This window comes from Daucus carota, chromosome 5 (genome assembly GCF_001625215.2).
Source record: "Daucus carota subsp. sativus chromosome 5, DH1 v3.0, whole genome shotgun sequence".
NCBI classification, from domain to species: Eukaryota; Viridiplantae; Streptophyta; class Magnoliopsida; order Apiales; family Apiaceae; genus Daucus; species Daucus carota.
The window spans coordinates 38,086,385-38,101,262 of NC_030385.2; the positions used below are offsets into that span (position 1 = coordinate 38,086,385).

Below are 14,878 nucleotides of genomic sequence, written 5' to 3' on the forward strand. Positions count from 1 at the left end.
ATTTTATATATGATTGAAACCAAAATTATAGATAAAATAAAACTTGAACTATTTTAACAATTTTCATATTAAATATCTTGTATCATATGAAACCATAATTTTATTAAATCACACTACAATTATTATAAATATACAAAACCAATAAAAATTATCCAATTATATAACTCCCTAATCCTAGTTAGAGGTTTACAAATTAGCTAATTACATCGGATAAACTCTAACTTACGTAAGCATAGCTGTAAGTATAAAAGCCATTCTAAACCCTCTTTTCCTGTCCAATTAAAGAAAAACAAAAACCCTAATCTCTACACGTATATAAATCCAATGGCGGGAAACTCCAAACACAGGTACCTTATTTCTATGTTATATATCTTTATCGGCATATTTGTAGTATTTGTGTGTATAATGTGTGTGTATAATGTGTGTGTATAATGTGTGTTTCTGTGTGTAGAGTTTTCCTCAGAAGATTATCATGTTTGTTCTTGTCCTTTTATAGATTTATTGCATAGTTGACATGAAGAGGATACATATTTAAAAAATTGGTAGTTTATGTTTATGTTATGTAGTATTGCGGAGGAGTAAGGATTGGAACCGTAAAGTCTTTCTAAGATTGCCCTGGGTAACGTGGAATTAACTTAGTAGTGAATGTTTACCGTAGTGAAATCACGGATTGTAATGCAGGAAAGATGAAGTGCATACAAGAAATAAAATACACTGCACAATGCAACCTAGAAAAATGAATGCAAGATGAATGCTTTTTCTGGTCCGAGTATAATAGGGATGATATATATGTTTTCATATATAAATGACTAATGTCGAATAAAATTTTCCTTTGTAAAGGTATTGAGATATAAAAGTAAGTTTAATTGTATTTAAGAAAATCAGCACAACTAACAAACTTCAATAAAGTCCAGGGAAATCACTTGTGGTATATGGGTAGCTGCTCAGAATTAGTTGGAGCTAATCTTTTGACTTCACTCAAGGGTGTTGACATTGCATTTGTTAGAATTATATTGGTTTCCTAAAGTCCATGGCTATTCGATTAACAATTTCAAAACTCCACAAAAACCTAATGCTTTTAAATAGAGATTATAAAAGTCTTTCAAAATCTTTTAGTATTCATTTTTTTCCAAATTATCCTTTAAAATCTGAATTTATTTGCTGTAAATTTTATGAAGTCTTTTAAAATGTGGTATTATCCTATGAGATGTGTGATTGATTTTTTTTGTTCGGTTAGGGTTGATTTTTATTTTTATTTGTTTGGTTAGGGAACATATTTTGATGTATCTATTAACATTTATGTACTCGTAGAAATATGGCATAGATCCATAAGGTTTAAAAGACTTTAGTCAAACTTGCAAGCCTATCCATCAATTCTTTGTGTATAATAATTCCTCTCACAATTTTGTTTAACACAACTGAGTTTTATTATAACTGAAAAATTCATTATTTTCAAATGAGACGTTTTTTATTTAGACTTGAATTTTTGGAAGTCATGAGATATATCATATCATCGATGACATTATAAAACCATAAAAGTAATAGCGAAGTCAATGTAAACTATTTGAGATGTTTACTTGACACTTAATTTATGGCCCGTTTCGGAACCTGGATTCGGATTTCATTTGAAATCCATACACTTAAATATTAATATAAGCATGAGAATTTGAAATGACAACTCAAATCCTGTCATTTGAAATGAAATGCATGTTACCAAACGGTCTGTTAGAGACTTTAATCTATAAACATTCTTTTTTTGCCGTTTCCGCGTTGTCTAATCTAGTATCGACAAATTCAACATATTAATTTCTTTTTCATCTACATTTACATCTACATAATCTTCAAAATCGTTTTTGCTTGTAAATTTAGAGTTTCCACGTTACATTCTTGTCAAACAAAAGGTTTTATGTGCTTTATCAACTTGATGCATTATTCATAAAATAGATTCGCTTGATTCGTCTTAGATTTTCGTGATCATCTAATTTTTCACACATTTCTCTTGTATGAATTAATGGATGACCGATAGTTAAAATCATGTGAATATGATTAAGTAACAGTACCTTTGTGATGTAAATAATGAAGTTGCAAAATTTGAACCTTGAGTACCACAACATTCGTGCAAAATGACATCATCAAATACTATGTATCCATGATTCTTGTCACATCTAAATTGTGCATTCCTCTTGGTTCAGTGTCGATTTTCTTGGTAACTTTAGTAGCTCTTGTGAATTGTTTAGGCTTGAAGATTAGGTTGAAACGACAGGTAATCAAAAAGGATTGAACAGGGAATATGACCTGTTTTCTCAGAGAAAGGTACCTGAATGAATCCTCCAATACATCTCCTATTTTTCATATCCATAAGCAATTGGTTATATAAATTCGTTTACTTGGAAACAAAGTGAATTCTTAATGAAAAGAAAATTGATTATTATATGTATCTACTATATACTATTAATCTAATAAATTAAGGAAATAAATAATTTAATATTCTTACATTATAATCATGAAAATTACTCATAATATACTTGTTTAATATAATTAAATTTCATGATAAATTACAATAAACTATATTATTAAGAATAGCATAAAATAACTATTAATTAACTTTTTTTCATTCCTTGCCCTGCATCATACATTCACGCCTATTTTAGTCTTTTGAACCCATTTCCTACATCAAAATTTTATTATTCTCAACATCCTTGTAATTTTTACTCTTTATAAACTGATTTTTTATCAATGCGGCCTATTTATTCTTCTTTATTCTCAATAGTAGATGAGATACACGAGCTGGACATGTCGTGTATATGTGATTGTACTCTAAAGTTAATTAATTGACCTTTCCTTCATGATCATGAATATCTAGTTATTGACTAATCACTTCGAATAGTAGTTACGTGTATAATTAGTATAATCGAGAAAATCATATTGTCATAAATTTACACAATAATAAACTTACGATGTTTATATATTATATGTGGGTTAAATATCAAATTGTTTATTGAAGTGGAGACCATATATCACTTTAATCATTGATATTAACGGGATATCATTTGAGTTATTAAAGTCACAATAATAATAATAATAATAATAATAATAATAATAATAATAATAATAATAATAATAATAATAATAATAATAATAATAATAATAATACAGAGGTACATCGAACTATGTGTTTGGCACGTACAAATAGTCTTTTATTGAGTTTCCCGCATTTGTTTTCATGCTACCACAACCAAATGAAAAGTTGTGAATTCTAATGTCTCAGATAATATATTTGGATTTTAAAAAAATTATGTACTATTTGTTTTAATGTATAATTAATTGTCTTTGATTCAAAATTTTAAAGATATCAAAACTAGCAAAACTCTTGTTTCTTACATGATACTGTTAAGGAACAAAACGTTATCTATAGTTTGAGTGTCCGTTATTTTTTTGATTATAATAATCTTTTAGGTGTAGTTTTACTATTCGTTTTTATTTTTTAATTCGAGACTTGCCAAAGTGATATATATATCAAGTTGAATGATTAAAATGACGCCTCATTGAGATCAATGAACAAAGTTATATTTAATTTTCACTTAAGTGACCTATTTGATATTTAATCCTATTAAATGCTTAATAATAGATGCAATACAATTTAATAACTATATTATATAAGATCATCTCAAGTTAATATATCACAATGCTAATGTGTATTGAAACTCGTAATAATTGTAATTTTCTTATGGACGTCATAACGAAGTTAATTTGAAGTAATGTGTTCTTGTAACAAGGTTTATATATTGTATCCCCCCTCCCCTGCTCTCAAAATAAATAAAAGATTTTTTTTTTTTTATTGACCTGACTAAGAGTAAATTTTAGAATTTAAAAGGCCCATGCGGGTACGTAAAGAAAATTAGAATTGCACTAGGACAACATCAACTCTACGTAAGAATAAGTATGTGGATGTGTATAAATTGAGGGTGCGACGGGTATAAAATGAGGGTACGCCACCAACAACCCTAGACGCATTATCCTTCCGCCGCTGTGGACAAGTATATGTATAAAATACAAAACATTGAGGGTACGCCGCCGATAACTCTAGAATTCTAACTTTCCGCTGCTTTGTATGTTTATTTATTTATGTGTATACGATATCAATACGATTGACAGATGTAGTGTGTATTAAATTGAGCCTGATATCGGTTGTTGCTATTTATGTGTTATTACTAATTCTGCTTGATTTTTGCTCAATCAGCCTGATTAAAGATTAAGCTTTTTGTTGAAGGTTTATCTTTGATTCGGAAATTTAGGGCTTCGATATTTTGGTTAATGGACTCTGAAGGGATTGGACTGAAGCGAAGAGGGGCAAAACGGAAAAGAAAGGATGTCCTGAGTGTTGAGACAGATGGAGATGTGAAGAGGCGGTCTATTGAGACTAGTTTTAAAGCATTGCTGGGGTCATATGTGAGTAAAGATGTTGAGGGAACTGACATCATTCTCGGAAGGGTCGTGGAGTGTGCCAAGGGAGAGTATAGAGTTATCTATCTTGATGGTAGTTGCGAATATATGGGGCATCGGAAGGTGAGACGGACACTAATCAGGGATAATGCCTTTGATAAAAAATTGGATGCTATGAGAAATGAATTGGATAAATTGATCTTGAATAAATGTGCAAATGAGAACACCACAAAGTTGGGAAATGCTGTTGCTGGGGCTAAATCTCTGTCACAAAGTGTGTCAAGTAACTGTGGCACCTGTACTAAAGCTTGCAAATGTGCTCACAAAGTGTCTTCAGTTGTCCCACCACCACCAGTATTGCCTCCTTCTACAGGGAATATAGGAGTTCCTGAGGAATGTGCTGCAGATCTACTCTGTGTATATACTTTCTTACGTTCTTTTAGTATCCCGCTGTGTTTGTCACCCTTTGGACTAAACGACTTTGTGGGATCACTCATCTGTTCAGTCCAAAACACACTGTTAGATTCCATTCATGTTGCTCTTATGCATTGCTTGCAGCGTCATTTTGAAGCCCTCAAATCGGATGGTTCTGAGCTTGCATTAAAATACCTAAGGTATATATATTAACCATTTACTCAATCTATCTGTAGATAGGTATTTATATTTAATTTTACTGTTAGTTTGATGTTACAATTAGTGGGTATGCAAGAACCATACATTATCATCTTAGCAATAATAACCTCCTGTTCCTAATGCACTTGTGTTAATTATAGCTAACAAACTTGTGCTTACAGGTCAATGGACTGGAGCATGATTGATTTATTGACTTGGCCAATTTCCATAGTCCAGTACCTAATGATTTCAAAATGTTCAGAGGGGAAGAGGTGGAAAGAATTTTATTTTAATGCTCTGCGGAAGGAATATTATGCTTTGTCTGTGTGTAGTAAATTGATGGCTTTACGGAAATTGTGTGATGATGCTCTAGATTCTGCAGAGATTAGAGCAGAAATTGACATGCATAACGCATTAAAAGTGATCACCAATAAGGAGGTTGTAGATGCTTCTAAAGGTAGACCAAGAAGAAACCATCATAGATCACCAAAAACTTCTGTTTGCTATGACCAAGAAGACATTATTGACGATGACGAACGCAAGACACAGTCGTCAACTAATTCCAACTCTTCAGACTATGAAAGCACCGGTGCTGATCATGATGGAAATGACTATGAATGTCGCTTGTGTGGCATGGATGGGAAATTGCTCTGCTGTGATGGGTGTCCATTAGTGTATCATTCATGGTGTGTAGGTGTGAGTAAACGGTCTATGCCGGAAGGAGAATGGTATTGTCCAGAGTGTACTACTAAAAGGATCGATCCAAGAATTTCAAAGGAAATGTGCCAGAGAGGAGCAGAGTGTTTTGGTGTTGATCCATATGAGCAGGTCTTTTTGGGGACGTGCAATCATTTACTTGTGTATGTTCAACTAAATATGCTCTAGTCGCTTCATTCTTTCTTACCTCCTTTGTAGTCGTGTTCTGCTGTTTTCTAGGCCCAATGTTTTCCTTTTCTTAATTCCTATTTTACCTGTGGTTAGGCCCAGTACTATTGTTACTCTCTCTCTTGATATTTATTTGTCCTATCGACTTTAAGGCTAAGTAAGATACCCGTACATCGTATTATTCTTTTGCAATTTTTGTTTTATATATAAATATTTTTACATCATTATATGTACCTTCTTGTGAAAAAGTATAATATGTTAGTGCCATTTATTAGAAACCTTAAAGTTCATGGACAAAGTCAAATAGCGTAAGTAACTGGTAATGGAGATTTTTTTTTTTTTTTTTATTACCTCCCAGTTTTACTTCTTTTATTGCTTTTGTCAGGTCTAATTTTTTTTTTTTTTTGTGGCAGGATTAAAATTTTGTCGGATACAGATATATGCATCAGATACTACCATCAAAATGACATCCAAAGAGTCTTGCACACGCTTCATTCTTCAGTGCAGCATAATACTATGTATGCAGGGTTGTGCGAGGCAATTCAACAGTACTGGAAAATTTCGATGGATGATCAGTCAATTATTGAAACACCTACAAAGTCAGAAAGTAAAATGGAAGATGGTGAGTGTCTTGCTCCATCATATGTTTTTTTGGGTAAGAAGAGCTTTGATGTCTCTCAACTACCTGAGAATGAGAAGGTTGCCTGTTCCATTACTGATTTTGACTCCGTAAACATGGCAGACTCGCTGGAAAAGAGCAAGGGTACGAAAGAACAGGCCTTTGGGTTGACAAGCCAGCAGGTTGATCCATGTTACTTAGCCCATCTAAACTTAGGTGAAAACTTGAAACTAATACAATATGCTTCTTGTACCTCCAAGAACATCAGCTCTAGTGACACAATTGATATTCCGAAGTACACCGGGACTCCGTTAAAGGATCAGCCATATATAAATCATTACACTCGTGGTGATTATGCTGCATCAGCTGCATCTGCCTTTGTCCAACTCAAGGATTTGTCTGCTGAATATAAATCTTCTGAATTACATTTTAAAATTTCACTGCAAGAAAAAGCATTTTCATCAGCCACCATCTGGTATTTTTGGCCGGATCCTGAAAATAAGCTTGTGGAAGGCCCAAGGGAAAAATGTGGTTGGTGCCTTAATTGCAAGGCCGATCTGAGCAAGAGAGGTTGCTTGTTGAATGCAGCTGCATCAAATGCCATCAGAGCGACAATGAAGAAGAATTCAGCTATATGTCTTACGAAGGACAGAGAGAGGAGTCTCTATGGCATTGTGACATATATGTTAAACTTAGAGGAGAGTTTGCATAGCCTAACATTTGGGCCCTTTCGAAGTCCAATATATAGAAAAATGTGGCGTAAACAAGTTGAGCAGGCTTTGACTAGCAGCCAGATAAAGAGTCTATTGCTTCAGGTAAGTGTTCTTTTTTTTGTTGCTAATTTGAGTCAAGTGTTCAAACCTCGTTAATTATTTAAAGTGCCCTACCTGTTCCTCGATTGCAATATTCTTATAAATTTCGTTACTCCAATTACTTTTAACAATTATCATTTCCTTCTTCTGGTTTTCCATGTGCGTGGTTTCATATTGTGTTGAAGCATGAAATATAATTCGTTGCTTTCATCATATGATGGTAGTGGATAAACCCCATGCACTTGCATCAATCCTAGCCTACTGCGTCCCTGCCTACTGAGTTTGAATAATAAAGTTGGCTGATTTTCAAATTCAAACGAAAACTGATATGCTTTATTTGATTTTATACTAATAGTTTAATAGTACGTAACAGTTTATATGGTAATGTGCAGTATAAATCAATGTATTAGCTAAAGATAAATTATTATAAAATTAACCTTGATATATGTCGCACTATATAAATTATAAATGTCTCAAGTGATTTGGAACAGTAGGAGTATCTATATTAAATTGTTTTGGCATGCTAATAGTGACAATGTCCATTTCTAGTTGCCTGTGTAGATTAAGATCTTACAGAATTTAGATTATGAATCGCACCTCAGTGTCTAAACTCCTCAATAAGCTTGGTTTTGCTATTTGACCCTTATTGCTATTTACTTGCAGCTTGAGAAAAACATATGTCTTATTGCTTTTAAGAGGGAGTGGATTAAGCTTGTTGATGAATGCTCAGTTGAATCTGCTGTCAGTCAGAATACTGCAAATGTTGTTGGATCAAGTCATAAACGTGGCCCTGGTGGAAGGCGTGGTAGGAAACAAGGAAATATACCTGTAGTCACCACTGACAATGATCAGGATAGATCAAAGCACTTCATTTGGTGGCGAGGAGGTATTGTGTCAAAGCTTGTATTTCACAGAGGAATGCTACCGTGTTCTATGGCCAAAAAATCAGCTCGACAAGGTATAACAATCCTTATACATAATCATCTTTGCCTAATCTCTATATTAAATCTTGAAATTATGATAAATCATGTAATTATTATATTGTAAATAATTTTGCTTTGAACAAGTAGCACAAAAATATACTTTGGAATTCTGAGTAGACCGATACTTTTGCATAGATAATTATGATTTTTAACTTAAATTTATAGATATAATTTTAATTCTAGAGTAGGCTAACATATTAATATAATTTATTTATGAATATTAATGAATTTAATAAGCATTAAATATTTGTTTAAATCATTTAAAATTTATTTATCTTTCCTTATTAATCCTTAATCTAATTCAGAGCCTTTTGAAAAAATAAGTATAATAACTCAAATGTTACTACTGAAAACTAGTTTACTATTGTGTCATGCAACGCACATCTTGTAAAATAAAATTACATTGTATAACTCACGATAAAGTGGAGATATAGTTGATTAAAAAGATAACTTATTATCAATATATTGACCCCAAATTTTAATAATCGGCATACAAAACATAAATTGTGCAACTATGATATTATGTATTAGCCTCACTTTGGTAAACTTCGGTATAAACACCAGAATTTATTTTTTTGAAAAATGATAGGCAAATGAGTAATATACTTATTTTACAAAACGAAGAAGTACATTCATAAAGAAGTAGTCCTACTATATCTAAATGCAGTAAGTCTATATACATAACACATCTCATATGCGACTTGGAGTCAATACCTACTTTATATAATAGCACTCCATAGCATACCCTTTTATACGGAGTTCCGTAGTACTCCATTATAAATATATACATAATACATATATTTATTATATTCTTTTATGAAATATAATTAAAAAATTTAATTAGTAAATCAAAATTAAAATCATACAAATTTTTTCCCCGAAAAATCGTTGAAAATTATGCAATATTGCAACATGATTCTACAGTAGAATAATAATTTTTCAGAAATATTGTTCCTGTTTTGAAAATCAATGTTCAAATTTCAAGTGTTAAATTATTTATAATATATATGTCATAGTATTCTATACTAAAATCACATTTTATATGTATATAATAATAGAATTTGTAAAAAAATTAATGATTTATAATGATTTATTACAGAACTCCATATAAGAACGACCTTCATGGAATGTTGGCCTATATACATATATATTATATGTGTGTGTGTGTATATGTATATATTCTAATCGTTTGCCTAATATATGTATGTATGTATGTATGTACGTGTATGTATGTATATGTGTATATATATATATATATATATATATTGATATTACATTTTATAGCTTTAAATGTAACAATAAAAATATTTTACTGTTAGTATATAAGTTTTAAATGCCGACAATTATGTTAAAATTAATATATAGGTGTTTTGGGTCAGCATATGTGTTTGTATGATACGTAAACGATTTGTTATGATTATCACCTAACAAACGGGTGCTTGAGAAAAGATGAATTGTGAGAAAAAACGAGAAAAGGATGAAGCTAGGGTAATCGTTAACTATATAATTTGTATAAAATTAAAAAAATTACTATCATATGTAGTTCTCTAGACCCCCACAACCATCAGATACTCTTAAGCTATATAATAATAAATTTACAAATTCCTATTTGTTTTCACTTTTATGTCCTTTTCCTATCATGAACCTTGAGTATAAACAATTAGAAAGCTAATAACAAATGTGATTACTATATAAATATTTATTGTTTTCTTTAAGAAGTTAGTGAATCATCTAAAGATTGTTTAGTCCTTAAATATTCAATTTATCATTGGCTTATGTATAGATTTTTATATTATTATTTATTGTGTTTTCAGGTTAATATTATGAACTCTTTGAATATTATATATCTAGAATTTGACCCTTGGCGAACATGTTTTTAAATTATGCAACTTGGTTTTTTTATTTTGAAACCATTATTATGTGGTGGTTAAAGACAGTTCATAGAAGCTGTTTACTAATTTATTACATTGACATTATGTCAGCACTCATCAGTCAGCACACTTCAGAATTTGTTATGAATAGGATAATATTCTTTGACCGACCTGAATCACTTAGATCAGCTGAATCATATATATTATAACTTTCATGTGTGCATAAGAATAAAAAACTTCACTTATTTTTTGCCACAGGCCAGTCTCGTAAAATTCCAAGTGTCTCTTATGTCGAAGGTGTTGAGATCCCTAAAAGGACCCAGCGATTTGTTTGGAGAGCTGCTGTTGAAATGAGTATGAATATTTCACAACTTGCAATGCAGGTGTGGTTTATTACTATCAAATGAACGACTTATATGTTTCTGACTTAGCACTATCTGTAAGTGTAAAGTATTAAGTTACTTATTAATGAAATAAAATCTGGTACTTGTTTCAGATCAGGTACCTTGACAGTCAAGTGCGATGGGGTGATCTTGTTCGTCCTACAAAGGAGAACCTGGATGGAAAAGGTTCAGACGCGCAAGCTTCCCTTTATAGAAATGCTTTCATTTGTGATAAACGCTACATGGAAAGTCAAAGTCAGTATGCTGTGGATTTTAGGAGTCAAAAGCATCTTCCTTTACGTATAACAAAGAATGCTGAAGAAGAAGAAAAAAATGAAGCTGGAAAACAAATATATTGGATTCTAGAAACAAACCTCCCTTTATATTTAATTAAAGAATATGAAGATAACATGGAGAAAGTGCCTTCCCAACCAGCTAAGAAGGCTGTGAATGAATTATCAGAGTTGCAAAAGAGGCAGTTGAAGGATTCCCGAAAGGATATCTTCTCTTTCCTCTTGCGGAGGAGAGATAATTTGGAAATCTGTCGTTGTGCTTCATGTCATCTTGATGTTTTAATTGGGTAATTATTTCCATAACCATTTCGAAGTAGTTATTATGAAGTAACAGAATAGAATACACTATTAACTTCATTTTTTTTCCTAAGCTCTTTTAATCATCTGCTGGTTGTATAATGATAAGTTATCTTTTTTGATTTTCAGGAATGCTGTGAAGTGCGCCAGATGCAAAGGTTTGTAGTGATTTACAGTCACAGCCCGTGACATAATTCTGCTTTACACATATTGTTTGTTAATATTGTAAATTGTTGTTTAAACAATTGTTTTCTTGCATAAGATATAACATGTGAAGCTCTGCATGAAGAAGTTTGAAAAGTGATTCCATGATTAGTCGACTTAAGTAGAGACCACTAGAAAGTTTTTGGTCCCTAAAATTGCTTGGTTGTGACTTAGGGACATGCAGCTGCATTCGATTTTTTCTGATGCTTTATATGTGTGACATCAACAAGTAGACAGATCTTAGGAAGTGTTGCTCTTTGAAAATTACATTGTGGTTTATTAATTGTCATACAGAACCAGCCGTCCAAAGTAAAAAAAATTAGCTGAACATGTTTTCGTTATGTCAAAGATATTCTTTTCCGCAGAGAATTTGTCTTAGCATGGAGGATTAAACACTTATATAGTGTCGGTGGTAATGAAACTGATGGTGAAAATAGAACCCTGGAAAGTTTGTACTTCCCGGTTTTGTTTTGGCATCATCTCCTGTGTGCTAGTTACATGCCAGGCTTTTTTATCATTTGTCACCGTGAAGTGATTTTTTTATTTTTTTTAATTACAGCTTATTTGTTAGCCATTGCTGCTTTCAGGTTATTGTCATACACAATGTATGGTTAGTTCAACTCCAAACATGAACAAGGAAGTGAAGTTCCTTGAAACTTGCAAGGTTTGTTACGATATTGACGTTGTCGCAATAGAAGAGAACCATGATGTTGCTAATACCAGCTGCTTGCAAGTTAAAGTAACTCAGAATGCATTAACTGTAACCAACAATACTCCCACCAGCTCACAAACAGAAAATCCTCAGAATACACCAACAGTCTGCAAAGGTGGGAATATAAGGGATTCTTCTGTTATGCATCAAGCCCTTAATCACTCTTTTGAGAAACCGACTAGAAAGGGCTCAAATGCAAAAGCAGAATCACGAAGCAGGGCATGCTCGTGGGGTTTGGTATGGAAGAAGAAAGGTTTTAACGGAACTGGGATCGATTTTAGATTAAAGAGAATTCTGCTAAAGGGCAATCCGAATCCATCTGATGTTAGATGTGACCTTTGCAAGAAGGCGTATAATAAGGATTTGATGTATATTTCCTGTGAAACATGCAACAGTAAGAATGTGAATCATGGCATCATCATCATTCTCTGTATATATATGCTAATCTATTTCTATGATGTCACTAATTCATTGTTATGACTGAATTTGCAGAATGGTATCATGCTGATGCTCTCGAGCTTGATGAGTCGAGATTACTTGAGTTGACGGGATTTAAGTGTTGCAAGTGCCGTAGGATAAAGTCACCCGTTTGCCCTTACACTGAGCCAGTTGAAAAACCTGCATCCCAGGGCAGAAATCTGCGCAAAAGTGCTCCAAAGCAAGGAAGCTTAGGAGTGGATGATCAACGTCTAAGCATAGAGGGTGCCACTCCTTACAGTTCTCTTTCAAGGGTTGAGGATCCACAAGTTGATATGAACTCCTTACCCGGATCGGGGAACATATTTGTTGGGAGGCATTTAATGCAGAACAATAATATGGTCTGTTTGCCAGAGTACAATTTTTCTGTTGACTTATCCGCCAATATTGCAGAGAACTCCTTGCTTCTTGCAGCTGAATCTTGCAAAGGATTGAATCTCTCTGGAAATGACCTGGATGAGGGAGTGATGTCTGACAATGAAGCCTTGAATCGCGAAGACATGGAGTTTGACCCCCGGAACTATGTCTCTCGTGACCCACCTGTTCGTGCTGTGCAATGTCAGATGTGTTCCCTTGCTGAACCAGGTCCTGATCTGTGTTGCGAGATATGCAGGCAGTGGATGCACAGGCATTGCTCTCCAGTCGAGGAATCATCTGGACAGTGGCCATGGAGGTGCATCAGTTGCCGGGAGTGGCAGTAGTTGGTGATGTCAATTACTGTAGGGTGTCAAAGCATTAAAACTTAGAGCTAGTAATTTTCGCATGGGAAGAGCTCCCAACTAAATGTTTCTAGAAACAGGTTTTATCTTTTTCCTTATTTTTCTCAGAGTGGTGACTTGGAACTGCAGTTGCACTATACACAAGGATATATGATATATCCCTTATACCATAATTGGTCAGCTAGGGAGTATAATGATTTTATGAGCCGGATTTTTTTTTGGGACAGATGAATAAGCATGCTTTTCTGCCTATCGACGATCTTGAAGGAGTCGATTTTAATCTTTTATAGAAGAAAGATATATGCAAGACATAAATTTTGGAGTTTTCTCAAATTTTTCTGGAACATTACAGTATATCATATCTTCTATGTTGGTGCATCATTCTTTTACTGCTATGATTTCTCCTGAACAGTTGCATCGGAATTATTATCTATGTTTTTTTTCCTCCTTTTTCCCAGGTTCTTCAATGTTTAGATTCAACTTTCATCTAGAAAACAACTATCTATATGTTTCGTTGTTGAAATCTTCAAGGATATATTTGGTGAAACACCTGTTAAGACACAAGCATTAAGTTTTCTATTAACATTAATGTTTTGCTTGGTTGGTGCCTGAATTTGATTTGTTCTATCAAATTCAATTACACAGTATATATCTCAGGCCACCAAAGACTGCCCCCTAATATATGGGTGAACTAAAGCTTCAAGTTCATTCAGTTTAGAGCTTAATATCTTTAGGAGATCTTGCGTGACATACATCCAAGGATCGCCAGTAGGCACCAGAACAACCATTATAAGAGTGGTGAATATTCCTTAGCTGTGAATCAACCAGAGGTCATTTGGTTCAAAAGGGCGTGGAGTTAGAAATTAGAAATCAGATTAAGATAGCATGAAATTAGGAATCAGATTAGGTAGTATAGGGTTTAGGTATTAATTTTAGTATCATGTTTTTGTTGAGTGCTTGAATAAATATAATTGGTTGAAAATATTTAAATAATTATTTATAATTATTCTAAATAATATTTTTATGTATTTTTTAGTCATTGACATTTTGTATTACTGTAACAATTCGGGTGTTAGAGCTGGTTATCACAGTTTCGAGCAATAATGTCTCATATTTCACATCCGGAAAATATGGCCTCAAATTTCATTTTATAATGCTACATTGTTTAGCGTTACAAACTTTTCTTTAAAAAAATATAAACACTACGCGATGTAACGTTTATCCTTTTTCTGAGCCCAAGCCTATAAAAAAACACCTGCAATCCTAGAAACATAACGCTATATAATATAATATTATGTGTTAAACGTTACCTAAAATAATGTGTGAAATCCAAACCCATATAACGTATCCCAAAAACGCTACATGATATAGCGTTTACAAACCTAACACTATATGATTAAACATGATTAGACGTTTTAAAATGATATTCTCTATACTCTTTGTTCTCAAGTAATATCAGCTGTGTCGATCTTTTAGGTGCATTTTGAAGTGCAAAAAATAAAATAAAATGTGATTTTACTTATTAAGTTTTAAATTTTATATCAAAAAAAGTTTGGAATCTTAATTTT

The 14,878-nt window shown here is 32.8% G+C and overlaps 1 protein-coding gene across 6 annotated transcripts; it reads left to right on the forward strand.

Moving 5' to 3' along the window:
• The first annotated feature begins 209 nt into the window (after positions 1–209).
• On the forward strand, positions 210–13,560 carry LOC108222127 (DDT domain-containing protein PTM-like). 6 transcript variants are annotated; one of them, XM_064092801.1, is made up of 11 exons: positions 210–347; positions 2,238–2,313; positions 4,241–5,057; positions 5,238–5,915; positions 6,354–7,374; positions 8,035–8,329; positions 10,484–10,608; positions 10,722–11,188; positions 11,328–11,356; positions 11,990–12,508; positions 12,607–13,560. In XM_064092801.1, exons 3-11 carry the CDS (start codon positions 4,315–4,317, stop codon positions 13,290–13,292), a joined length of 4,563 nt encoding a protein of 1,520 aa, XP_063948871.1. In that variant the 5' UTR covers positions 210–347; positions 2,238–2,313; positions 4,241–4,314; the 3' UTR covers positions 13,293–13,560. The 6 variants fall into 6 exon arrangements, with proteins under 6 accessions (XP_063948871.1, XP_063948872.1, XP_017251521.2 ...); XM_064092802.1 differs by having other exon boundaries at positions 4,271–5,057; XM_064092804.1 differs by lacking the exons at positions 210–347; positions 2,238–2,313 and adding an exon at positions 3,764–4,066 and having other exon boundaries at positions 4,271–5,057; positions 6,354–6,562; positions 6,683–7,374.
• The last annotated feature ends 1,318 nt before the right edge of the window (positions 13,561–14,878 follow it).

Bases quoted from the DNA above. Each gene is read 5' to 3' on its own strand.
- LOC108222127 (XM_064092800.1), top strand. From the start codon at position 4,042: ATGTATAAAATACAAAACATTGAGG. The intron at 11,189-11,327 runs GTAATTATTTCC...TTTGATTTTCAG, and splicing joins CATCTTGATGTTTTAATTGG to GAATGCTGTGAAGTGCGCCA. The intron at 11,357-11,989 runs GTTTGTAGTGAT...TGCTGCTTTCAG, and splicing joins GAAGTGCGCCAGATGCAAAG to GTTATTGTCATACACAATGT.